Raw genomic sequence first — 15576 nt, 5'->3', positions numbered from 1 at the left:
TGGCAAACATTCAAAGACCGAATGGATGAGCTACAGAACTTGTTCATCCCAGTTTGGCATAAAAATAAAACAAAAAAGGTGACTCAACCGTGGCTAACAAGGGAAATTAGGGATAGCATAAGATCCAAGGAGAGGACATATAAATTGGCCAGAAAAAGCAATAATCCTGAGGATTGGGAGCAGTTTAGGATTCAACAAAGGAGGACAAAGGGATTAATTAAGAAAGGGAAAATAGAATATGAGAGTAAGCTTGCAGGAACATAAAAACTGACTGTAAAAGCTTTTATAGATATGTGAAGAGAAAAAGATTGGTGAAGTCAAGCGTAGGTCCCTTGCAGTCAGAATCAGGGGAATTTATAATGGGAAACAAAGAAATGGCTGACCAACTAAATTCATACTTTGGTTCTGTCTTCACAAGGGAGGACACAAATAACCTCCCAGAGATGCCGGGGAACATAGGGCCTGATGAAAGGGTGGAACTGAAAGAAATCAGTATTTGTACGGAAATGGTGTTAGGAAAATTGATGGGACCGAAGGCCCTTAAATCCCCAGGGCCTGATAATCTACATCCCAGGGTACTTAAGGAAGTGGCCCTAGAAATAGTAGATGCATTGCTGGTCATCTTCCAGAACTCGATAGACTCTGGAACAGTACCCATGGATTGGAGGGTAGCTAATGTTACCCCACTATTCAAAAAAGGTGGTAGAGAAAAAGCGGGGAATTATAGACCGGTAAGCCTGACATCGGTAGTGGGGAAAATGCTAGAATCTATTATAAAAGATGTAATAACAGAGCACTTGGTAAGCAGTGACAGGATCGGACAAAGTCAACATGGATTTACAAAAGGTAAATCATGCTTGACTAATCTACTGGAATTTTTTGAGGATGTAACTGGTAAAATAGATAAGGGAGAACCAGTGGATGTGGTGTATTTGACTTTCAGAAGGCTTTCAATAAGGTCCCACATAAGAGGTTAGCGTGCAAAATTAAGGCACATGGGATTGGGGGCAAGGTATTGACTTGGATAGAGAACTGGTTGGCGGACAGAAGGCAGAGAGTTGGAATAAACGGGTTGTTTTCCGAGTGGCAGGCAGTGACTAGTGGGGTACCGCAAGGATCGGTCCTAGGACCCCAGCTGTTCACAATATATATTAATGATCTGGACGAGGGAATTGGATGTAATATCTCCAAATTTGCAGACGACACAAAGCTGGGTGGGAGGGTAAGCTGTGAGGAGGATGTCGAGAAACTCCAGTACGATTTGGACAGATTGGGTGATTGGGCAGAAACATGGCAAATGCACTATAATGTGGATAAATGTGAGGTTATCCACTTTGGTGGCAAAAACAGGAAGGCAGATTATTATTTGAATGGCAATAGATTGGGAGAAGGGGAAGTGCAAAGAGACCTGGGTGTTCTTGTGCACCAGTCGCTGAAGGTAAGCATGCAGGTGCAGCAGGCGGTTAAGAAGGCAAATGGTATGTTGGCCTTCGTAGCAAGTGGGTTCGAGTACAGGAACAAGGATGTCTTGCTACAGTTGTACAGGGCCTTGGTGAGACCGCACCTTGAGTATTGTGTGCAGTTTTGGTCGCCTTATCTGAGGAAGGACGTTCTTGCCATGGAAGGAATGCAGCGAAGATTCACCAGGCTGATACCTGGGATGGCAGGAATGATGTATGAGGAGAGATTGTGTCGATTGGGCTTATACTCACTGGAGTTTAGAAGATTGAGAGGGGATCTCATCGAAACCTATAAAATTCTGTCAGGCCTGGACAGACTAGGGCCTAGAAATTCAGTGCCCTTAGCGCCGATTTTGCGGCGCTAGAGGGCCTAGCGCTGCAATTGGCGCCGGTTCCTAAATTGCCTGGGGCCCTTCCGCGGCGGTAGACCGGTAGCGCTGCGCCGGCACCGATGACGTCATCGGTGTGCGCAGCGTCCCGGTTGCCGTGGTAACCCGGCCCCAAGCTGAAATTCAGTTGCGCCCGCCTCGCCCGTGGCAGGCGCAACTAAGACTCTGGCAACAGAGTCTTCCCCCAGTGTGCGCCGGCGCATAAAGGTGGAGCGGCGGCCGGCCGCGTTCCCGGCGGCCGCCTGCCCGCACCTCCCTTCCCGGACTCCTGCATTCCCCCCCCCCGCGGCCCTGATCAGTGTCTCATGCGAGCCCGGCACTTCCCCGAGGTGCCGGGCTCAGATGTCGGGTCAATCCGCCGGACAGTTGTCGGCTGCAGGCAGCTCCTCCTTAACAGGAGGAGGAGACCTGCAGTTCCCCCGCCTGCCGCACCGCATCGGGTGCCGCAGCGGGGGATTAGCGCCGGGAAACCCAAGTTCACGCCCGTTTTGAGGCGCTAAAGGAGGGTTTTAGCGCCCGCCGCCGTCTGGGCCCGGCGCACCCGAATTTTCGTCGGGCGCTGCCGCATTACCGCTGGCGCAAACTTTCTGGCGCTACAGCCCTGGCAAGACCAGAACCCAATTTCTAGGCCTAGATGCAGGAAGAATGTTTATGATGGCCGGGGAGTCCAGAGCCAGGGGTCATAGTCTAAGGATAAGGGGTAAGCCATTTAGGACTGAAATGAGGAGGAATTTCTTCACCCAGAGAGTGGTGAACCTGTGGAATTCTCTGCCACAGAGGGCGGTGGAGGCCAGTTCATTAAATATATTCAAAAAGGAGTTGGATATATTTCTTAAGGCTAAAGGGATCAAGGGATATGGGGAGAAGGCAGGGACAGGGTACTGAATTTGGATGATCAGCCATGATCTCACTGAATGGCGGAGCAGGCTCGAAGGGCTGAATGGCCTACTCCTGTTCCTATCTTCTATGTTTCTCGGACTAGTAATTATCCCTTCAGGAAATTTGGATCAGTCTGACTTCCACGCCTGAATTCCTGAAACGTGCCCCCATAATGTGAAGTTCTGCAATGGATGGAGTGTGAGGTACATTGGCCCCCACACCTAAATTCCCAATATGCACACCTGTTGTGCCAAGGTCTACACCATTCATAAAGTTTGCACACTTGTCTTTAGGGTAACAAGAAGCCAGGATTAGTAAGGTGGTTACAGTAGTTATAGGACTGGACTAGCAAACCAGAGTGCCATGAGTTCAAATCCTACCATGTGAAGTTGAATTCAATAAATCTGGGCTGGAACCAGCAAAAAACCATGAAATCTGCCAGATTGTTATAAAACCTTCAACTGGACCACTGATGTCCTTCAGGGAAAGGAACCTGCCACCCCTACCTGGTCTGGCCTACATGTGATTCCAATTCCACATTATGTGGTTGACTTTTAATGCCCTCAGGGCAACTAGGGATGGGCACTAAATACTACCTTGCCAGTGTCACAAAGTCCCAAAAACAAGTTAAAAAAAAACCCACAAAAATAAATACATCAGGCTGAATAAAGATGAACTATTTCGTTTTCATATGGAAGCTCAGCCTAAGCTTGAGGAACAGCACCTCATCTTTCGATTAGGCACTTTACAGCCCTCTGGACTCAACATAGAGTTCAACAATTTCAGATCATAACCTCGGCCCCTATCACATATATATATATACATTTTTTATTATTTTTTTATCCACACTTTTGTTTGGCCTTTTTTCTTCCCTCCCACATGGCAGCTGTCCTTCATTCTGCCAGCGCAATTCACACCTCATCTAGAGCCATCCTTTGTTCCTTAACCTGTCCCATTACCACCTCCTCTCGCCTTGAATATCTCTCAATGTCTCTCAATGTCTCTTAATCTCTCCTGCTTTCTATCCTATCACTGACCTTCCCTTTAGTTCTTTCATCCCCTCCCCTTTTTCCCAGCCCCTAACTTGCTTCACAATCTATTCCTTTTCCTGCTTTTTTCCAGTTCTGATGAAAGGTCATCGACCTGAAACGTTTCTCTCTCCACGGATGCTGCACTGCTCTGCTGAGTTTTTCCAGCGTTTTCTGTTGTTATTTCGGATTTCCAGCATCCGCAGTATTTTGCTATCGTATTTCATTTTCCTAATTGTTTGATAACAAACTAATATATTTATTAATTGAACTTTCTTTTGGTTTGTGCCCTTGAGCAGGTGATTATTACCATCTTGAGTGTGGATTGATTCAAAGGATCCATCATATTCTTCGCTGTTTGATGCTGCCTGTAAACTCCAAGAGGCTTTTTTGCTGCTTGTCCCCACACCAAAGCCATCAGGATAGCTGTAAAATGGCATAACATCTGTTACATGTCGAAAATACACCACGGCAACAGACATGGTGGGAAGACTTCCACGCAGTGATATCAGAGTGTATAACTCGTGGGCACCATAGGCATAGAATATTACAGCACATAAGGAGGCCATTCAGCCCATCGAGTCTGCACCATCTCTTTCAAAGAGCGATCCAGTTAGTCCCACTCGCCGCTCTTTCCCCATATCCCTGCAATGTTTTCTCCTTCAAGTATTTATCCAATTCCCTTTTGAAGGCTACCATTGAATCTGTATCCACCGCCCTATCAACCAGTGCAGTCCAAATCCCAACCACGTGAATTAGGTATGTGCGCAGAATATTATCCAAAGCACTCTTCCCAGTTATCAAGTATTCTGCTCAAATTACACGTGTGGTGGTAGCAGCTTAACTAAAAAGATTGCGTATATATATAGTCGGAGGCAGGGTTCGTCCATCCAATGAAGTTCATTGATCCGTTCCTAACTATTAGTCTGCCGCAGCTGGCAGCATCCTTGACTCCAAGTCAGAACGACCTGCATTCAAGGCCCACTTATCTAGTATGAAAACTTCAGTCCAATCCTTTGTCCGAGATGTTAAACTGAGCCCCCCCTCCCGCTTGTCAAGGTGGACATATAGATTCCATGGAACTGTTTGAAAAAGAGCAAGGCGTTGTCCTGGTTGTTCTGAATAATAGCCCTCATCAAACAACACCACCAAAAAACGGAACAACTTGCCATTCATCTAATTTGCTGTATGCAAAATGGCTCCTGTAATTGCCAAAACAACAAGAGTAGCTACTCTTCAAAGTAATTCATTGAAAGTAAGGGTTTTGGGACATCAGTGATAAGACTCTATGGGGGAAAAATTCGGTTGCTTTGCGCCTACCATTAGCGCCCTAACAGGTCGCTAACGAGGCGCAAAGCAACTAGCGCCCGGGCACGGCACCACCAACGCCTCCTGCGAATTTCAGCGGGAGTTTAGCGGCGGTGGTAACCGTTAGCGCCCCGCTGCGCTGCACCGCCAGCGATGACGTCATCACCGTGCGCAGCGCCCCGCTCACGCCCCGGCCGCGATCTTCGGCAGTGCCCCCTGACCTACCGCCGGATGCTATGTCCGATGGGGTCGGGGGGCCTACCTGCGGCCGGGGCGGCGCTATTTAAAGGCGAGGTGCCGGGCAGCCATTTTTTTTGCTGGCCGCCTGCCAGCACCTGCCTGCGCTCCCGTCCCCGGCCTCCTGAGGAACCCCCACCCCGCCACGGAGGTGCCGGCTGTGCTCCAAGAGGCCGGCACTTCCCTTGCGTGCCGGGCTCTTTTGCCGGCACTCCGATCCCTGTGGCGCAGCCATGTCCCGGGTTGCACTGTGCAAGGCCCCTCCCCTTTAAGAAGGGGAGGAAGGCCTGCAATACCGTGGCACGACGTGCCGCAGCGCCATACATAGCGCTGCAATATTCCCTCGCAGCCCCCCAAGAGGGAGGCGGGGCACTTCCAGTAGCGCCACGCTTCCCTCTTGGGGCGCTACCACTCAATTTCGGCCGCGGGGGGGCTAAAAGTAGCGCTAACTTCGCCGGGGCGTTACTTTTAGCCCCACCCCCGTGGCCGAAATTGAGTGGTAGCGCCCCGGCGAAGTTAGCGCCCCAAAGGGGGCGCGACTCAATTTTTCCCCGAGATAAATGCAATTTCTTATCTCAAGATTAAGAACTGTTTCCCCTCAAAGGGGACATTTATAATTTTGGAGACATATTATTGATGTTCTTACCTTCCAGTTTTAATTTGGCAAAGGCAATGAATGAGACAGATGATGAAAGGTAAACTCGAGTTGTACGTTGCAAAAATGATGTCCCATTGTTCTTGCAGGAATTTAAGAGTATTCAGCAAGATTAGCAGGTCAGAAGGTGCCTGCCTAGGTCTTGACAGACAATATAGAATGGCTCTGTTTAAACTAGTGTAAAGGCTGCTCATGACATGATCTTTCTGGGAATACACCTGCTCCATTACCTAAGGGAAAGAAGAGAAAAGCACAACAGTAATCAGACAAATGACTGACTGTAGCTTGAAACCTGCCTGTGGGGAGAATGGCCAGTGCAACGGAATATGTTATAGTCCCCCATAAGGGCTCTCATCAAGGTAGAATGTGATGAGCTTACATCCTTTAGGAAGCACATTTGAATGGAATGCTCAACATTTAAACATTGTAAACCTGTAGAGATTATACCTGGGCCAAACCACCAAGGACAAACACACAACAAAGCTCCTGTTTTCGAAACGAATTCATCTCGTTAACCATACTATATTTTAGTGTACGGTATAAACAAAATACATTGGTCTGTAATTTGCGACCCCTACGGGTGCGTGCGAGGTGTGCCCACGCCTGTAGGGGCCGCGCAAGTTCCGGGTTTGGACGTGCGAAGCTCATGCGCTGAAACCCGGCACTTGCGATCGGTCTTGAATTCTCTTGACAGATCCTCCGCATCCCCGGGAGATGGGCCTCTGTGGGTGGAGAGTTGCGCTGGTAATCTTTCTGATGAAACATTAGTCTAGCTGAGCATAAAAGACTCTATTAGCGGAAGAACAGAGAGTTCTCCCTGTGTTCCGCAATCTAAAAAAGAAGAAAGACTTGCATTTATATAGCACCTCAGGATGTCTCAAAGCCAATTACTTTTGGAGTGTAGTCACTATTCTAATGTAGGAAATATGGCAATTTGTGCACAAACAGCAAGGAGATAATGACCAGATAATCTGTTTTAGTGATGTTGATTGAGGGATAAATATTGGCCAGGACACCGGGGATAACCCCACTGCTCTTCTTTGAAATAGTACCATGGGATCTTTTACATCCACCTGAGAGAGCAGACGGGGTCTCGGTTTAACATCTTGATCTGAAAGACAGCACCTCCGACAGTGCAGCACTCCCTCAGCACTGCACTGGAGTGTCAGCCTAGCTTTATGTGCTCAAGTCTCTGGAGTGGGATGATGAACCTTCTGACTCAGAGGTGAGAGAGTGCCACCCACTGAGCTACGGCTGACACTGTCATCATCACCAAAAACAGATAAACTGGTGAGTCATGCATTTGCTTTTTTGTGGGATCTTGCTGTGCATGCAGTGTTTTTCTACATAACAATAGTGACCACACTTCAATCCATTGACTAAATCACTTGGATATGTCCTGAGGATGGCAATATAAATGCAAATTCTTTCTGTCCTTAAAGCACTGGCTGTTACTCAAAGCTTTAGATAGTGACAGCAACGAAGCAGTGAATTGAATGACTGCAAATGGTCCTGGGAAAGTTAAGCTGATAAAATATGAGGCAGAGTTAAGGTAAATGGTGAGTAATTGCAGCATCACTGATCTGATTTGTATTCATCACAATCTAACGTATAGTTTTCTAATGGGAATTGTGAGGGAAGTGATACAATATGAAAATGGTAGGGAAAAAAACTGCAATAACAACAACAATTGCATTTATATAGCGCCTTTAACTGCATGGCAGTAAACTATTTAAAATGAACATTCTCTGTATTGAATCAAGCAGAGTACAACTGGAGGACAAACTGGCACAATCTGATTTCAAAGCCATTCTGAGATTCACGACAGAATGTAGGAGTTTCAAACTCTTTGGGATGAAAATTCGGTTGATTAGCACCTCCCGTTAGCACCTTAAGAGGGCACTAACGGGGCGCAAAGCAACTGGCGCCCGGGCGCGGCGATGTTTGCACCGCTCGCGAAATTGACCAGACATTTTGCAGCGGCGCTAAACACTACGGCCACGATCTCCTGCGCCCACAGATCGTGACGTCAGTCGAGCGTGCAACGCCCCAGTGGCGCCCCGGACTGGATATTGAGTGGCACCCCCTGCCTTACCGCCTGCTGCTAGCAATGACAGGTAGAGGGGAACGTTTTAAAGTCGGGAAGGGCCTGGGGGAGCACTATTTAAAGGCGGCCGCTTCCTGCCTTTTTTTGTCGGCGACATTTTTGCACCACCCATTCTGAGAGAGACTTCTGGAGAGATTCAACGCTGTGTGAAGGAGTTTTGGGTACTGAGCAGCACCTTGCAGGTTCATTTTGATTTGACCTTCCTTGCATCGATTTAGAAGAGACTGTGGGGGCTGCACTCTGAGCTCTTTCCCTGGGCCTCTCCTTTGTTCTTTCCAGCAGATTTGATGTACAGGTCTCTCCAGGCTGAGATTCAAGGCTGCAATGAGCAGGGTGTGGCTGGAGAGCAAGATCGACCCTCCCCTTTAAGAACTGGCTGGCGCCAGTGTGTCTGTGTTCCATTGCTGACTGACATCACATGAGCTTCGCCAGCGCTCTGAGGTAGTGCCTCGCTCCTCGGCGTTAGTGCCTTAAGAGAGGTGTGTAGTGCCTGAATTAGCACTCCAATCACCTCCAGGGGCGATAGAGGCTAAGTTTGCAGTCGGAGGCGATAATTAGCGCCAGGCGCTAAACTTTGCGCCCGGCCGATAATTGCGCCCCAAACAGGGCGATACCGAATTTCTCCCCCTTTAAGTTCTTAGAAGGTACCATCAAAACTATCTAATTATTATCAGAGTTTCTAAATTATAGTCTCCACTGGTGTTCTTTTGTGCTGTGTGGATGAGAATGGTTCGTACGTAAACCAGCCAGAGAAAAAGGATTTGAAAGTATTGTACAGTGATGGGGCATAAATAAGGTTTCCAGTAGATATTTTTCTAGACTTTTCAGTGCTTATTTCCTCTTTCAGTTGCACTATCTGAGTTTACTAGTCTGTCTGCCTGGGGAATGACTGAGATTCCCATGGCTGCAGTGCTTTTCCCCTGGGTCCGAGTGTACATAGAAGTGAAGTTACTGCTTTGAGCTCCCAAGGGTTGCCAGGTCCCAGTGCCAGGTAGAAATTAGTACTTCAGTGGAATTTATCAATTGTTCTCCAAGGAAAAGTAGCTGTGTGGTTAAAGGTCTAACACACTTTATTTCTAGTCAATTTATTATTAGATTAACATCATTTGTATCATTATTCTGGGGTGTTTTAACTCCTTTTGAGCACTGAGATTTCATTTAAAAAAGGTAAGATGGAGTAAAACGGTGTGTAATAAATCAATCTGGACCTTTTCTGCTTTATCCTTGATACAGACAGTTTCAGAGTTATCCTCTGTGTTGCTACCAAGGTATTTTGGAGAAAGTATATTATAAATTTAACACAGTGTAGGTATCCCAGGCCAACATAGAGCTGGGTTTTTTTAAAGGTGTTTTTTGCATATTTTCATGGGTTAACACTGACTTTAATATTTTCCATTCTGGAGTCATTGAATTAAACCAAAAAAATAAACCCCCTGTTAATTGTTTTCAGGCAGCGGGTATTAATTGGGGACCGTCTTGTGTTCATATATACGGGAGCAGGCTCTGGGAGTGTGAGAAGCTTATCCGGGGGGTGCACTGTGTGTAATCTGTGGCTCAGTTGGTAGCACACTTGCCTCTGAGTCAGAAGGTTGTGGGTTCAAGTCTTACTCCATGAGACTTGAGCACATAAATCTAGGCTGACCCTCCAGTGCAGTGCTGAGGGAGTGCTGCATTGTCGGAGGTGCCATCTTTCCAATGAGATGTTAAACTGAGGACCCTGTCTGCTCTCGCAGGTGGATGTAAAAGATCCCGTGGCGCTATTTCGAAGAAGAGCAGGGGAGTTCTCCCTGGTGTCCTGGACAATATTTATCCCTCAATCAACATAACAAAAACAGATTATCTGGTCATTATCACATTGCTGTTTGTGGGAGCTTGCTGTGTGCAAATTGGCTGTTGTGTATTCCACATTTCAACAATGACTACACTTCAAAAAGTACTTCATTGGCTGTAAAGCGCTTTGAGACGTCTGGTGGTCGTGAAAGGCGCTATAGAAATGCAAGTCTTTCTTTCTTTTCCCTGTAAATAAAGGCTTGTAAGCGACTACAGACTAGGCTCCAGCATCCTATCCTTCACCACCTGGCTATCCGACTTTTACACCCACTAAAGACAAAGCACCTCTATTGATAGAATGGAATACGGCAACTTACCACACAGGTCTGTTCAGTTAGGAAACGGAGGATCTTTTCTGGGTTCACGTCAAACATTCTGTCGTACAGTTTGTCAACGAATCTTTGACTGAAGTAGGTAATATTTCCAAACATTGTAGTCAAGCTTCCCTCGTTTTGCGTGGCACTCTGACCTATTCAATGAAACAGGGGGAAAAAAAGCACAGTGACAAAGATTCACTAGATCGCAGTTTAATAAATATGGTTTGGGCACACACTACCCGCTGCCATGGTGAGGTGAGGACAGCTTGCTCACCCCAGTAAAATTAAGTTAAAAAAAATTCTTCTGGCAAATACCTTAACTTTGTAGACTAGCAGGCAAAGGAATTTCATATGAACACAAGAACCCTCATTTGTTACTATTATTACACAGTGCGTTTTCAACCCTTATATCTTTATCTCGATGGTTCTGTTCTACCTTATTCCGATCCTTTGTGCTGTGCGGGCACTATTCCAGAACGTTTTAAGTGTCTTAGATCATCTTCACCCTCGTATTGGGTGTTGATCATATTGCCTCACTAATTTATCAGTACATGCTGATGAATACCATTGATAACTTGTTTAATTGTCTGCAGGTTATGGATTCACAGGCAGACCTTGATATATTAGTTCTATTTGTATAGAATCTATTTAGAGTTGCATCAGGGTTCACTAGCTGTGTAATGGAGTCAGGCAGCACAACTAAAATCCAGTTTTTTTTTAATCCGTTCATGAGATGTGGGCGTCGCTGGCAAAGCCAGCATTTATTGCCCATCCCTAGTTGCCCTTGAGAAGGTGGTGGTGAGCCGCCTTCTTGAACCGCTGCAGTCCGTGCGGTGAAGGTACTCCCACAGTGTTGTTAGGTAGGGAGTTCCAGGATTTTGACCCAGCGACAATGAAGGATCGGCGATATATTTCCAAGTCAGGATGGTGTGTGACTTGGAGGTGGTGTTCCCATGCGCCTGCTGCCCTTGTTCTTCTAGGTGGTAGAGGTCGCGGGTTTGGGAAGTGCTGCCGAAGAAGCCTTGGTGAGTTGCTGCAGTGCATCTTGTAGATGGTACACACTGCAGCCACGGTACGCCGGTGGTGGAGGGAGTGAATGTTTAAGGTGGTGGATGGGGTGCCAATCAAGCGGGCTGCTTTGTCCTGGATGGTGTCGAACTTCTTGAGTGTTGTTGGAGCTGCACTCATCCAGGCAAGTGGAGAGTATTCCATCACACTCCTGACTTGTGCCTTGTAGATGGTGGAAAGGCTTTGGGGAGTCAGGAGGTGAGACACTCACCACAGAATACCCAGCCTCTGACCTGCTTTTGTTGCCACAGTATTTATGTGGCCGGCCCAGTTAAGTTTCTGGTCAATGGTGACCCCCAGGATGGTGGGGGATTCGGCGATGGTAATGCCGTTGAATGTCAAGGGGCGGTGGTAAAAAAAATAGAAACAGCAAATTATGCAGGAGTGAATCAAAGTGACCTGGAATACATCCACACACCACTGAAGGGGTGGGGGGGAGGGAGGGGGGTAATCTTTATAATGACAGCATGAGACAGAGCTGTTAACTGTCTCTTATCACTTAACTGGCATTCAGGTGCTGGTGAGTAAAGCTCTGTGCACGCATGCATTGGCCCTGGCCAGTCACTGGACCCAGCAGTATAACTGCAATCTGCCAGCCTTGTGTCACAACTCAACAGGTGCTGCTACACAACAATAACTTGCATTTATATAGTGCCTTTAACATAATGGCTCAGTGCCAAAAATGTTTTAAGTGATATCGCTCTTGTGAAGCACCTTGGGACGTTTTGCCACGTTAAGGGTGCTATATAAATACAATTTTTGTTGTAAAACGTCCCAGGGTGCTTCACAGGAGCGTTATCAAACAAAACTTGACACCGAGCCACATAACGAGATTTTAGGGCAGGTGACCAAAAGCTTGGTCAAAGAGGTAGGTTTTAAGGAGCGTCTTAAAGGAGGACAGAGAAGTAGAGAGGAGGAGAGAGAGGCAGAGAGGAGGAGAGAGAGGTAGAGAGGAGGACAGAGAAGTAGAGAGGAGGAGAGAGAGGCAGAGAGGAGGAGAGAGAGGTAGAGAGGAGGACAGAGAAGTAGAGAGGAGGAGAGAGAGGTAGAGAGGAGGAGAGAGAGGCAGAGAGGCTATGGGAGGCAATTCTAGAGCTTAGGTTCCAGGCAGCCGAAGGCACGGCTGCCAATGGTGGAGCGATGAAAATCTGGAATGTGCAAGAGGCCAGAATTGGGAGGACCGCAGGGATCTCGAAGGGTGTGGGGCTGGAGGAGATTACAGAGATAGGGAGGGGCGAGGCCATGGGGGGATTCAAAAACAAGGATACGAATTTTAAGGTCAAGGCACTACCGGACCTGGAGCCAATGTAGGGCAGCGAGCACAGGGGTAAGGGGCGAACAGGACTTGGTGCGAGTTAAGATTCGGGCAGCAAAGTTTTGGATACCGAAGGTTTCTTAGATATGGTTTGAAAACAGGTGTCCCAGACAAGAAGTAATGAGAATGAAATTCTTGCACTTCACATGTGACTGACCATTTCCGATCAAGGACTTTACAAGAATTTGTTCCTCGTTAATGCTGTGAAATATGTCCATAATGAAAAGCAGTATCTCAGTTTGGAAACTCTTCCTTTGGTCACCAGTAGCCCTCTCTGGCGACACCTGTGGAAAAGAAAATTCACACAGGTAGGTAGATATTGAAATTTTAAAATACGTTTACAAAATGATTTTGCAAATAATACTGAAACTCACTGCCACCATTAATAGCAGACAAATGCTTAATGTGTTCTTATAACATTTCTTTGTTCACTATTTTAACAGACTTATCAACTAACTTAAAATAATTGGCTCCAGTCTTTTCTAGCCCATTGTGAGTAATGCTGCCTCAATAAACTACAATTTTTTCAGTACAGCATTCATTTTTGCACAGTTTGATGAATAAAAGGGTTTACATTCTTCCCACTCTGGACCCCTTAGCAGGTAGGGTGGCCCTGGGAGTATAGTGGGAAGCTAACCAGCATTCTTTGCCACTGTATCAGAGAGAGTATACATAGAAACATAGAAGATAGGAGCAGGAGTAGGCCATTCGGCCCCTTGAGCCCGCTCCGCCATTTAATGAGATCATGGCTGATCATCCAAATTCAGTACCCTGTCCCTGCTTTCTCCCCATATTCCTGTATCCATTACTGTGTCAGAGAGAGGATACTTAAAATAATTGGCACTAAGAGAATCAAGGGATATGGGCGGGTAAGTGGAGTTGATGTAGAAGATCAGCCATGGTCTTATTGAATGGCGGAGCAGGCTCGAGGGGCCAAATGGCCTACTCCTGCTCCTATTTCTTATGTTCTTATACACCAGTCCTGTATCAGTATGAGAATCAACACCCAAACTGTATGAATGAAAATATGCAATAGTGTAATAGTGAAAATGTACATCAGTACTGAATCAGTCAGGGTATACACCAATACCTTATCAGTATGGGCGTGTTTCCCAGTATTATAGCTATGTGAGAATGTGCAGCACTACATTCGAATATGGAAGTACAATCTTTCTCATAGTCATAGAGAGTCATAGAGTCATAACAGCACAGAAGGAGGCCATTTGGCCCATCTATCTGTAAAAATATAAACCCTGTTTTTTTCAAAATTTAAATGTAAGGAAGTGTTTCCATCTGGACCATTAATTGTTAGATGCTTGCCACTTTTCCTGTTTCAACTTGTAATCTGTTTTTAATTGCTGGTTTCTCGAAATAAAATGGTGAGAAAAAATGCAGATGGATATCAACTGAATAGGTTAAGCATCTTAAACAAATGCGGTAAGCAGTCATTTCCAGGCAGTAAAATAATGGCCAAACACATATACAGCAAGTGTGACACTGCAATGTAAAATCTCAAGTTATATGGGTCGACATAATATCTGACTGAAAGGCAGCTACTGACCTCGATGAGAATCTCAATAGGATGCAGCTGCTTGTTGGCAGGAGTGTTTAACAAGCTGTCCAACAGGAGGATGCGTATAAAATCAGAGACTTGCTTCCTGGCTGGGTGTGTCGACAAGTGCGGTTGTGGTCCAGCTTTGCGAGTCGGGTTTTCCTGTGGTGAGGCTCCTGAACCGGCCTAATAAATGTGGAAGAAACACAACAAAGAGGGAAATCCTCTGAACAGGGCCACTTTGTTTTAGCACATTGTACGTACATTTCAACTCCTATATAAATCAGTATTTATTGGGTGTATCTGTGATAAACTGATAACGTATGAAATGCAGTTCATTGGCTCACTAGTTATTGTACTATGTTTTAGCAATATAATTAGGCAATGTGAGTTTCGATTTGATTTTGCCTAAATTCTGGTCAAGATGGGAACAAAATCTGTGCTTTTTCTGGGTCAAAAATAAAACAAAATGTTTGAAACCGGACAACTTCAGGCTCAGTGGGAAATCACAGCGAGTCCAAGAAACCCAGTTTACGGAATGTGACAACAGGGAGTTAATAAATCAATGAGCAAAGGAGTGCGCCACACACTGAGAGTGAGATGGAGCATTGCAGCAAGGAAGATCGAGAAGAGCGTTGGTGCGATGACACAGCCTTGCTTGACCCCGGTTCGTACGTGAATTAGGTCTGTGGTCAGGATCACGGCTTGCATGTCGTCGTGCAGCAGGCAGAGGATGGTGACAAACTTGAGGGCGGCTGAATTTGAGGAGGACACTCCATAATCCCTCACGGTTGACGGTGTCGAAGGCCTTTGTGAGAGCAAAGAAGGCCATGTACAGCGGTTGGTGCTGTTCCCTGCATTTCTCTTGTAATTGACGTGCGGTGAAGACCATGTCCATTGTGCCCCTTGGTGGGCGGAATCCGCTTTGCGACTCTGGGAGGAGCTCTTCGGCCACTGGGAGAAGGCGATTGAGGAGGATTCTTGCGATGTGTGCCATTTACACTTCATCTAGAGCCATCTTTTGTTTCTTAACTTGTCCCATTACCATCTCTTTTTGCCTTGCACCATCTCTTAATGTCTCTTAATCTCTTCTGCCTTCCATCCTATCACAGACCTTCCCTTTTGTTCTTTCCTCCCCTCCCCCCTTTCCCTGCCCCTGCGCTTGCTTAAAAACCTGTTCAATCTCCAGCTTTTTCCAGTTCTGACGAAGGGTCATCGACCTGAAACGTTTGTTAAGTATGTGTATTGTATTGAACAATTAACACAAAGACTTAAACGTATAACTCAAACAGGTCTTTACTGGTTGGAGGTAGGGACTATACATAGGTCTTTACTTCATGCCCACAGGCGGGAACTGAGGGGAATCAGTACCCACAGTACTATTTATACCCCTATGGCCAGGAGTGGTACTGCGTATCACTACGCCCAACA

At 46.4% G+C, this 15576-nt stretch overlaps 1 protein-coding gene across 2 annotated transcripts in view; it reads right to left on the bottom strand.

Annotated features, from left to right (window-relative positions):
- Nucleotides 1-15576, bottom strand: part of wdfy4 (WDFY family member 4) — a 351018-nt gene that overhangs the window by 213686 nt on the left and 121756 nt on the right. For both annotated transcript variants that reach the window (XM_085970369.1, XM_085970368.1), the window contains 5 exons: nt 14155-14331; nt 12751-12877; nt 10211-10362; nt 5948-6186; nt 4067-4182 (listed from right to left, as the gene is read on the bottom strand). In XM_085970369.1, coding sequence (XP_085826495.1) covers nt 4067-4182; nt 5948-6186; nt 10211-10362; nt 12751-12877; nt 14155-14331 — 811 coding nt within the window. The remainder of the gene's footprint in view (nt 1-4066; nt 4183-5947; nt 6187-10210; nt 10363-12750; nt 12878-14154; nt 14332-15576) is intronic.

Source organism: Somniosus microcephalus, chromosome 29 (assembly GCF_052327205.1).
Source record: "Somniosus microcephalus isolate GS21.2 chromosome 29, FLI_Smic_1.0, whole genome shotgun sequence".
NCBI lineage: Eukaryota > Metazoa > Chordata > Chondrichthyes > Squaliformes > Somniosidae > Somniosus > Somniosus microcephalus.
Note: the sequence above shows the minus strand (reverse complement) of the source record. Positions and strands in the feature narration are given on the sequence as shown.